Source organism: Otolemur garnettii, unplaced genomic scaffold, assembly GCF_000181295.1.
Source record: "Otolemur garnettii isolate 467f Iridium unplaced genomic scaffold, OtoGar3 scaffold00017, whole genome shotgun sequence".
Lineage (NCBI taxonomy): Eukaryota > Metazoa > Chordata > Mammalia > Primates > Galagidae > Otolemur > Otolemur garnettii.
This window is the reverse complement of record NW_003852412.1, coordinates 13,474,042-13,485,754: the sequence shown is the minus strand read 5'-3', so window position 1 is coordinate 13,485,754 and position 11,713 is coordinate 13,474,042. Positions and strand designations below refer to the sequence as shown.

At 38.5% G+C, this 11,713-nt stretch overlaps 1 protein-coding gene across 1 annotated transcript in view; it reads left to right on the top strand.

Annotated features, from left to right (window-relative positions):
* HOMER1 (homer scaffolding protein 1) overlaps positions 1-11,713 on the top strand; it is a 137,907-nt gene that overhangs the window by 111,627 nt on the left and 14,567 nt on the right. Inside the window, exon 6 of the mRNA XM_023510917.1 lies at positions 7,005-7,197. Within this exon, the coding sequence (XP_023366685.1) occupies positions 7,005-7,197 (193 nt within the window). The remainder of the gene's footprint in view (positions 1-7,004; positions 7,198-11,713) is intronic.

Genomic DNA, 11,713 nt, shown 5'->3' with positions numbered 1-11,713 from the left:
GGGCTGGGGATTCGAACCCACCACCTTAGGTGTACGTGGCTGGCGCCTTAGCCAGTTGAGCTATAGGCGCCGAACCCTTATGTCTTTCTTTATGCAAGTACCACACTGTTTTAATTATTATAGTTTTATAATACATTTTGAAATCAGGAAGTGTTAGACTTCCAACTTTGTTCTTTTTGAGATGCCACATGAATTTGAGAATGGCTTCTTCTTTCTGCGAAAACTCATTACAATTTTGATAATCTGCAGACTGCTTTGTGCAGTATTGACATCTTAACAGTATTCAGTCTTCCAATCCACATAGTGAGATATCTATTTATTTGTGTCTTTTTAAGTTTTTCAGTAATGTTTTATATTTTTCACCTAAAATAAATAAATCTTTCACCTCCTTGGTTATTCCTAAGCATTTTATTCTATTTGATGCTATTATAAATGGGATTATATTCTTTTATTGTTAAAGTGTAAAGAAATGCAACTAATTTTTTCGTGTTGATTTTTTTATTTGCAACTTTGCTGAACTTAGTTATTAGTTCTAACTGGCTTTTTTGTAGACTCTTTAGCATTTTCTACATGTCATGCCATTTGCAGAGATCATTTTACTTCTTCTTTTCCAATTTGGATGCCTTTGATTTAGTTTTCTCCCCTAATTGCCCTGACTAGGACATCTGTACTAGATTCAATTTGAAGTGACAAAAATAGACATCTTTTTGCTTCTGATCTTGGATGAAAAGCCTTCAGTTTTTTACCATTGAGTTGATACTAGCTGTGAACCTCTTATGTGGCTTTTATTTGGTATTGTTTACTTTGTTTGTGGTTTTTGGTGATCATAAGGCCTTTTATCAAAAGGCCTTTTTGCACTAATTGAAATAATTATGTGGTTTTGTCTTTTATTTTGTTAATATGCATATTGCCTTGATTTTTGTATGTTGAACCATCTTTGTATTAGAGGATCTCTTCATAGTGTCACTCTGTTGCACAGGCTAAAGTGCCGTGGCTTCAGACTAGCTCACAGCAACCTCAACTCCTGGGTTCAAGCAATCCTCCTACCTCCAGCCTTCTCAGTATGTGGAAATACAGATTTATGTACCACCATACCTAGCTAATCTTTTTGTTTTTGTAGAGACAGTGTCTCACTCTTGCCCAAGCTGGTCTCAAACTCTTGAGCTTCAGGGATCCTCCTGCCTTGGCCTCCCAAAGTGCTAGGATTATAGGCATGAGCCACCACGCCCAGCCCTTTCATCAATTTTTTTAATGTTCCATGCTTTTGGTGCTGTATCTAAGAAATCTTTGCTTAAGGTCACAGAGATTTTTTTCTAGATGTTTTATAGTTTCAGCTCAGCGCCAGTAGCACATTGGTTACAGCGCCAGCCACATACACTGAGGCTGGTGGGTTCACCCAAGGCAGGAGGATTGCTTGAGTCCAAAAGTTTGAGGCTTCAGTGAGCTATAATCACACTGCTGCTCTCCAGTCTGGGCAGCAGAGCAAGACTCTGTGTTTCTGAAAAAACAATAATAAAATAAAATAATAAAATCCAGCCTGAGCAAGAATGATACCCATACACAATGCAAGAGTACACTTCAAAATAACTAAGAGTAAATTATAAATGTTTTATTTGTCTGTTTGTTTGTTTTTTGTGGTTTTTGGCCAGGGCTGGGTTTGAACCCAGGACCTCCGGCATATGGGGCCGGCGCCTTACTCCTTTGAGCCACAGGTGCTGTCCAATTATAAATGTTTTACCACAAAAAGTAAGTGAGGTGATGGTTATGCTAATCAGTTTGATTTAAGCATTCTACATGATATATCAAGTCATCACATTGTACCCTATAAATGTATACAGTTATGATACAGCCGGACATTGTAGCAGGCATCTGTAGTCCCAGCTATTCAAGAGGCTAAAGCAAGAGGATCTCTTGAGCCCAAGAGTTTGAGGTTGCTGTGAGCTATGATGCCACAGGACTCTACTGAGGGTGACAAAGTAAGACTGTTTTTTTTGTTTTTTGTTTTTTGTTTTTGAGACAGAGTCTCCCTGTGTCACCCTTGATAGAGTGCCATGGCATCACAGCTTACAGCAACCTCCCCTTCTTGGGCTCAAGTGATTCTCTTGCCTCAGGCCTCCCAAGTAGCTGGGACTACAGGTGCCTGCCACAACACCAGCTATTTATTTTTTTTGGTTGTGGTTGTCATTGTTTAGCAGACTAGGGCTGGATGTGAACCCACTAGTTCCAGTGTATGTGGCTGGCGCCCTAGCTGCTGAGCTATAGGTGCCAAGCCCAAGACTCTGTTTCAAAAATAAATTAATTAAATAAAATAAGTTAAAAAATGGAAGTCAAGAAACTGAATATGATTTTACTATCCAAGACTAGTGTGAAGTCCCATCCTTAATGTGAGGTCCAAAATATTTATTTATTTATTTGAGACAGAGCTTCAAGCTGTCGTCTTGGGTAGAGTGCTGTAATATCACAGCTCACAGCAACCTCTAGCTCCTGGGCTTAAGTGATTTTCATGCCTCAGCCTCCCAAGTAACTGGGACTACAGGCACCGGCCACAACGCCTGGCTATTCTTTGGTTGTAGTTGTCATTGTTGTATAGCAGGCCCAGGCTGGATTCCAACCTGCCAGCTCAGGTGTGTGTGGCTGGCACCTTAACCACTTGAGCTATAGGCACTGCACCCAAAATATTTATGTTTACAATCTTTATTAGTATTGAAAAGTTAATTAAGATTTCAGTTTTATAAAATTTACTCATTAATTAACTTAGTCTTAGGTTTGTTTTGTACTTATTTCATAATGAATACCTTTACTTCCATGAATACGTTCATTTTTCATTTAGTCAGTGCATGGCTAAGCACACAAAAGACTGCCAAGCACCAGGCTGTGCTGGAAAGCAGGAGGCTGAGTGGTATAACTGGAATTCCTTGTTGGGGAAGACCTGACTCAATAAAAAAAATATGCGATGTTTTAAACAGATTTTTTTTTTTGAAACAAGCTGTCACCCTGGTAGCGTTCTGTGGCATCATAGCTCATAGCAACCTCCAACTCCTGGGCTTAAGCGATTCTCTTGCCTCAGCTTCCCAAGTAGCTGGGACTACAGGCATCCACCACAACGCCCGGATATTTTTGGGTTGCAGCCGTCATTGTTGTTTGGCGGGCCTGGGCTGGATTCAAACCTGCCTGCTCAGGTATATGTGGCTGGCACCTTAGCCGCTTGAGCCACAGGCACCGAGCCAACAGATTCTTTTTTTTTTGCAGTTTTTGGCCAGGGCCAAGTTTTAACCCACTACCTCCAGTATATGGGGCTGGTGCCCTAATCCTTTGTGCCACAGTGGCCACCTCAACAAATTCTTAATATAGAAAAATTTGGGCAAAAATTGATATAGGAAAATGAGAATCTGACCTGAATGAAGAGATCATCACAAGAAATCTTAACTAGAACAGGAAACATAAAACATTTGCTTCAGTCCAGGAAGATGGAGTAGATGAACAGGACACATTATGTGGATTGAAAACAGTTATTTTTGGATTGGTTTGTTTGGATTGTCCTGAACAAGTGCTGCAACCTGGGTGATGTAGGAATGTTCCTCCTCACAGTTGGAGGCCAGAAGTTTGATGAGATCAAGGTGTCTAGAGGGTTGTTTCTCCTGAGACCTCTCTCCTTGAAATCCAGGGGACTATCTTGTTTGTTCATATGTCTGTGTCCTCATCTCCTTTTATAAGGACTTAAGTCTTATTGGATCAGGGCCCACCTTAGTGGCCTCATTAAACATTAATACGTCTTTAAAGACCCTGCCTCCAAAGACAGTCATATTATGAGGTTCTAGTGGTTAAGATTTCAACATACGATTTTTTGGGAGATACATATCAGCCCCTAACACACAGAATTGAAAAGTTGGTAACAGGGCCATGCACAGCAGCTCACACCTGTAATCTTAGGTCAAAACAAGAGAATCAGGCTTAGTGCCCATAGCTCAGTGGTTATGGCCCCAGTCACATATACCGAGGCTGGCGGGTTCAAACCTGGCCTGGGCCTGCTAAACAACAATGACACTAAAACAAAAAGAGAGCCGGGCATTGTGGTGGACTCCTGTAGTCCTAGCTACTTGGAAGGCTGAGGCAAGAGAATCCCTTAAGCCCTAGAGTTTGAAGTTGCTGTGAGCTATGATGTAACAGCACTCTACTGAGTCAACATAGTAAGACTTGGTCTCTTGAACTGAGGAATTTGGGGTTACTGTGAGCTAGGCTGATGCTGCAGCATTCTAACCTAGGAAACAAAGTGAGACTCTGTTTGGAAAAGGAAAAGAAGGAAAAGTAACTTGTGGCACTGCACTCCAGCCTGGGCAAGAGAGTGAGACTGCTGCCATTTCCTTTAGAAAAAACAAGGTAAGAAATATAGAGATCATCTAGGACAGCACTGTCCAGTAGAGTGTTCAGTCATGATGCAATGTTTCACATCTCTGCTGTCCAGGAAGGTAGCCACTAGTTGTGTACGGCTATTCAGTGCATGGAATGTACCTAATGCGACTAAGAAGCTGAATTTTTAACCTTATCTAATTTTGAGCTATTTAAATGCTATTGATATGATAACATTTAGAAGATGCAAATCTTGATGAATCTCTTTATTTGGGTCAAAGTAGTTGAGAAATGGGTCCAGAGTCACCCAGATAATTTGAAATAATTGTGAAATAGGCTGAGTTCTTGAATTCTTAAATGGACTTTGTTACTTATAGACTATAAAATTAAACCTAGATAAAATTAAACCTATTTCTATAACATAGAAATACCTTCAGTTTGTTCTTTCTCCTGCTACAAAGCCATGGTAATTGTATAATTTTGACAAATAGATTTTAGAAATAAGAAAAAATTTTTCTACTCTTTAATTTTTAAAGGGGCTGGCTATTTGCATGTAACAAGTGTTTAAATTAGCTCAATAAGACTTCAGTTGTCAGACTGAAGGGTCTATTTAAATAAAACTCATCTCTTCAGGGGAAAAATTGATAGGTGGTTTTTTAAGAAAAAAATCTATATAATTCATTTAGAGCAGGTGCTTTGGTACATGGTTTATTCAGAAGATCTGAATTGAAAAATCATTTCACAAAGGAAGAATTTAAAAAGATCTTGCTTTTTGAGGATAGAAATGGATTGTTAAATTAATAGTTTGGCTTTTGTTTGATTCTGTCCTTTCACATTTTGAAGAGATTTTTCTCAGTAAACCTTGGTAATTATTTTTTAACTTTTCATTTTAAACTAACATTAGACTTTACAAAAACTATACAGAGAATTCCCACAATACCCTTCACCCAGCTTCCCTTAATGTTAACATCTTATATAACCATGATCAAACTCAGGAAATTAGCATTAGTACAATATTACTAACTAAGCTGTAGTTTCACCAATGTCCTTTTTCTGTTCTAGGAACCTATCCAGGTTCCCGCTTTGCCTTAAATGTAACTTCTTCTGTGTTTCCTTCATTCTGGTTCCTCAGTCTTTTCTTTTGTTTTCTTTACACTTTTGAAGAATTTCAGTTATTTTGCAAAATGTCCTTCCATTTGATTTACATATTTTCTCATTATTTTACTGAAGTTATGCATTTTTGGTAAAAATATCACAGAAACAGTGTCATGTCCTTTACCATGCGTAGAATCAGGGAGTTCAGTAGCTGATTTATCTTATTACCTTTGATGAGCTTTAGAAATCATGATGATGAAAACTATGATTTTTTTAATATAACATATCTTAAGATTACTATAAAATGTGAGTCCATTAAAACATTTGCTCTGCAATGCTATGATTTACCAAACACGAAAACGGTGATTGAAGTTGGGTATAAGCATCACTAGTTAGTTATGGGATGAAGTTAGTAAAAGTTTACTAACAAAAATAAACTGTTCAGTAGTGAGGAAAATAACTTTTTTTCTTTCAAATGAGGCAATTCTTCCTTCATTAAAAAGTTAAGAAAAGAATTCTCAATAGAAGAGTTCTTCCCAACTAATAGAATTGTCTTTGTAATAGAAAATTGTCTTGGCTAAGGTATTTAACTCTAGGTAACTTATCAGTAGAACATTAAATGAGGAAAAAAGTGATTGCTTTAGTAGTCTTCTTGCTCGTGTGTGTGTGTGTGTGAAAGAGAGAGAGATTAGAATTATATCAGAAATCGAGTCGTTAAAAGCAATTTCTAAGTGTAGCCTATTTATATAAAATCCATTTAGTACATCAAATTTTTATATTTTTGGCATTTTAAAATACTGAATAAGATAAAATATGTTGGCAAATTCAAAAGAAATACGTTATATGCCTCAAAACTTATTGACATTTAAGTTTCCTCGTGTTTCATTAAGGAATGAAATTTAAGCTGGATGTGGTGGCTCACTCCTATAATCCCAGCACTTTGGAAGGCCAAGACAGGAGGATCACTTGAGCCTAGAAGTTTGAGACCAACATGGGCAACAAAGTGAAACCACCATCTCTAAAAAAATAATAATTTATTTAATTAACCAGGGCTGTGTCATGCACCTATATGTTGTCCTAGCTACTTAGGAGGCCGAGGCAGGAGGATTGCTTGAGCTCAGAAGTTCAAGGCTGGAGTGAGCAATGATTGTGCCACTGTGCTCCAGCCTGGGCAACAGAGCAAGACACTGTCTCTAAAAAAATTTTTTTAAATAATGAAATTGTATTTTAGGATTCGATGCTCTAAAAATATCATACATCATTGTTGGGTTTTGTTTATAGATGTTTTCAGGCTATAATGTTTATTTCTCAAAAGAAAATGGGTTGAAACTCTTCCATAGATAACTGTATCTGTCACCATGAAGGTGGGAACTATTCCACAGTGAGCCTAGTACTTTGGTACTTATTTATATTTCTTCACTTGCCAGATTTTCTTCACTATGAACATTTCAGTGAAGTATTTGTATTTTTGTTATTTTGAGGTTGTCTTTGAAAACATTCTTAGACTATAAGTCCTATAGTAAAAGTGAGTATTTCTGTCCCTTCGAAGTAGCAGTATACAGTGTAATGGATAGAATTTTCTTTTTATTTTATTTTAGTGCAGCAATCAGCAAACATTGGGAGGCTGAACTGGCTACCCTTAAAGGAAATAATGCCAAGCTCACTGCAGCCCTGTTGGAGTCCACTGCCAATGTGAAACAATGGAAACAGCAGCTTGCTGCCTATCAAGAGGAAGCAGAACGTCTGCACAAGCGGGTAATTCCAGGGCTGCTGTCCAGAGGGATTTAAGGCTAATAGCGTTTCTTGAACAGAGGAAATTTGCATGTAGACTCAGCACAGAGACATCTTCTAGGGATATTGGTTAGTTGTCAAAGCATATATATGGATTATATTCAATGAGTTTATTTAAGAAAAATATTTTCCACGGCTTAATGAAAAGGAGAAATATTCAGCTTTTGAAGTCAAAAGACCTGATTGTAAATTCAATTTCTGCCAGTTATTAGCCGAATGTCCTTTAATAAGTTAATTTCCTCTTTTAACTCTGTATTCTCATCTATGAAATAGGAATAATATGCTTTCTGTGCAGTTTCTCAAAAATTGAGATCCTCAATTCACATCTTATTAAGATACTGTATAAATAAAGCTGTTTGCATGGTTTTTAATTTTAACCTAACAATTTCCAGTGAAGTCACAGGCACATTACATACATAAACACGTAGATAGACATAGACATACATGCTTACTCCTGACTGCGATTACCCTCACTGAGTCAAAAATACATATTCTGTGTAATTCCTATGAAAATCATGGCATATAGTCATACTGACTCACTGAATTGCGGGAAGCTAATGAGCTGTTTTCATTATTATACTTACTGGTTTTTAAAGAAGGAACAATTTGAAAAATACAAGTAGAAAATTCTGTAAAAGTGAGCAATATTAGGCTGGGCATAGTGGCTTATGTCTGTTATTCTAGCACTTTGAAGACCAAGGTGGGAGGACTGTTTGAGGCCAGGAGTTTGAGAGTAACTTGAGCAATATAGCAGAACCCCCCTGTATCTACAGAAAATAGAAAAATTAGACATGGTGGTACAGGCCTATAGACCCAGCTTCTCAGGAGGCTAAGATGAGAGGATGGTTTGATTTCAGGAGTCTGAGGTTATATGTAGCTGTGATGACATCTCTGCACTTGCACCAGGGTAACAGAGTGGGACCCTATCTCAAAAAAAAAAAGTGTATTAGAGATCTGGGGTAGGAAAAGAAAACCAGAAATCCCAATATCATTAATATCAGAAGTCCAAACAATTACTTATAAAGAATTCTTTTAATTCAAAGAATAGAAATGCATTTACCCAACAAGAAGCGGATGCCATTAATTTATCTTTTTAAAAAAGATGTCAAAGATGTGAAGTCCAGGGAGGTGCCTGTGGCTCAGTGACTAGGGTGTTGGCCCCATATACCGAGGGTGGTAGGTTCAAACCCATCCCTGGCCAAACTGCAACAAAAAATAACTGGGCATTATGGGAGGCACCTGTAGTCCCAGCTACTTGGGAGGCTGAAGCAAGAGAATTGGCTAAGCCCAAGAGCTGGAGGTTGCTGTGAGCTGTGACGCCATAGCACTGTAATGAGGTTGACAAAGTGAGACTCTGTCTCTAAAAAAAAAAAAAAAAGTGAACTCCATGGACCAAAGGGAATATGACAGAGCACAGTTTCAGATAATAGGACCAGGATGACAGGACAAGTAAAATATAAATAGAGTAGAAACAGGAAGGGAAGCTAGAAACCTGAGTGAATATCATTCTGTCCAATGTATAAAAATTAACTTGTGAGGGGACAGCAGGGAAAGGAGAGTTAGGCTTTGAGGCAGAGTCTCATTCCATTCATTGCCTTGGGTGGAGTGCAATGGGGTCATCATAGCTCACTACAACCTCAAGCTCAGGGGCTCACATGATCCTCCTGAGTAACTGGGACTGTGGGTGAACAGTTGAGACTACAGGTGCATGTACCATGACACTTGATTTTTTTTATTTTCAGTAGAAAGGAAGGTCTTGCTCTTTTTCTTGTTCAAGCCAATCTCAAACACCCAAACTCAAGGGAGCCTCTGGATCCTCCCACCTCTAGTCACCTGTCAGGCCTAGAGAATTAGGTGTATATTTTCTGTTTTGCAAGATAAAAGGTTCTGGAGATCTGTTTCACAGCAGAGTGAATATACTTAACAGTGCTGAACTGTATACTTAAAAATTATTAAAATGCTAAATTTTGATTTTTTTTTTACCACAATAAAAAACAAACCTTAAAAAAAAATCCTAACATGATAATTAAGTCACAGCCAGTCAGTAGTCATTATGTGGCTATAATGTCTCCTCATTACAAAATCTCCTTAAGGAATTTCTGTTTGAACCCGGTCCAGCCAAACTGCAACAAAAAAATAACCGGGCATTGTGGTGGGTACCTGTAGTCCCAGCTACTTGGGAGGCTGAGGCAAGAGAATCGCCTAAGCCCAGGAGTTGGAGGTTGCTGTGAGATGTGACGCCATGGCACTCTACCAAGGGTGATAAAGTGAGACTCTGTACAAAAAAAAGGAGGAGAAGTGGTTGGGGGTCCCTCCCTGAAGGACCTGTTACCCTCCCTGGTCCTATTACCTGAAACTGTGCTCTGTTATATGCCTCTGTTATAGTCCCTTTTGTCCATGGAGTCCCATTTCCCAGGCTGTGGGCACCCTGCCACCCACAGCCCGTTCTACAAAGTACTTTAAAACAAAAATTGTCAAGGCACACCTAAGATCCTCTCACACACTGGTTGAAACTCACTGCTTTATCTCTAAGACATAACCTTTCTGAAGTTTTACTGGAAAGCTTGAGGCGTTTACCAAAGACCTCTGGTGGCCAGTCTAGAACTTCAAACTGTCTTTTCCGCAGCGAGTACCACCACAGCTTAGTTCCTTCAGCCTTTTTCCCCGCTGCATTTAGCTATTCCAGCTGTTCTCAGGAGTCTCAGATTCTGTATGCTCCTCAGAGAAATGACTACGGTTTCTCCTCGACTTCAGGGGAGCAGAGCAGGGCAGCCAGACTGCAGAGTACCTTCAGGCAAAAAGATGTGCGGATGTGTATTTCACTCAAAATGAACTCTTTCTTTCAATCTTTTGCCTAATTTAATTATTCACCGCAGCCTTCAGTTAATTTTTATGTTTTGCCCACAGTTTGTTCTCTGTGGGAAAGTTATTCCAATATCAGAACTGGAACTCCCCTTAAGCAATTTATTATATAACCAAAGAAACCTAATGTATACTGTTAAATAATAAGGAAATGTTCTCAAGATTTTTGAATAGATGCTCAGTTTTATGAACCAGAGGACAGAAAAGCCCTGTGGGCTTCAGCAGATAGGAAAGGCTTTCTGGAGAAGGTATGTGCTGAGTTTAAAAATGAAGGTTTGATAGGATCTTCAGAGGGACAAGGGGACATTCTAGTTAAGTCAGCAAGGTGGGCACGAACATGGTTTGTCCTTTGCCTGCCTTTTTTTTTTCTTTTTAAGACAGTGGCCTTCAGTAGAGTGCTGTGGCGTCATAGCTCATAGCAACCTCAAACTCTTGGGTTCAAGTGATCCTCTTACCTCAGCCTCCCAAGTAGCTGGGACTACAGGCACCTGCCACAACGCCCAGCTAATTTTTCTATTTTTAGTAAAGATGAGGGTCTCGCTCTTGCTCATGGTGGTCTCAGACTCCTGAGCTTAAGCAATTCAACTTCCTCAGCCTCCCAGAGTGCCAGGATTACAAATGTGAGCCACTGCACTTGGCCTCTTTGCCTACTGTGAAGATGGCGAAGTGGTTGGGGCCAGTGCATGGAGGAACTTAGGGTTTAGATTTGATATTGTAAAGAAGAAGAACCACTGGAAGACTGTAAGAGGGGAAGTCACACAATGAAAGAGAATCAGTTGGCAATTTGCAGAATAGGTAAAAGTAGGCAAAAGTTATAATTAAGTCAGTTGGTAGGCCATTGCTTTTGTTCAGGCCTGGGTGATAAGCGTCTATGCTAGGCTATTAGTAAATAAATAGAAAGAAAAAAAAATGAGAGTAGAGTAACAAAGTGTAGATATTTAGAAAAGGCAAGGGAGAGGAAATTATTCTGTTTTTTTAATAGTCTAGAATTTACAATATTCTAGTCAACCAGAATTGGGGATGTATGTATATTTATGTTTACTTCTGTCTGTTTGATCATCTAGATGGTATAACTTTAAGGACATTACCCCTCTCTGTTCTCTCAGAAAATACCAAGTTCTCATTAAAAGTTAATATTGCTCATTGGGCCCTCAGTAAATTCTTATTGACTAAAATGTTCTTACCCATAGAGGCACTATTGATTTGAAGTCATTCTTGCATCAAAAGATTTAAGTTGTATTTTAAGCATTTTTCTTCCAGATCCTCTTACATTTTGAAAATATATTTCAAAAAAATTCTCACTTCTTCAAGGCCAAATTTCAGAACTCATATTTAATTTGAAGACTGCAGATGGAGGGCAGATGGCCATATCTGATCTAGAATATGTTTTCAGAAGAAATTCTTTTATAAGACATTCATTCTGGTGATTCTCTATTGTTGTTAATCCCTTAATCTAAGCTTTCCTAACCTTTCCATGACCAAGCTATGTATATAGCTATTTACTTTGGTCTTTTTCCCTTTTCCTAAAGTTTTATCTTTAAAGATTCTATTCATTCTACCCTAAGTGTCTTAATATTTCTTAAAATTTATTTTCATATTTAGATTTCCATTTTGTTTT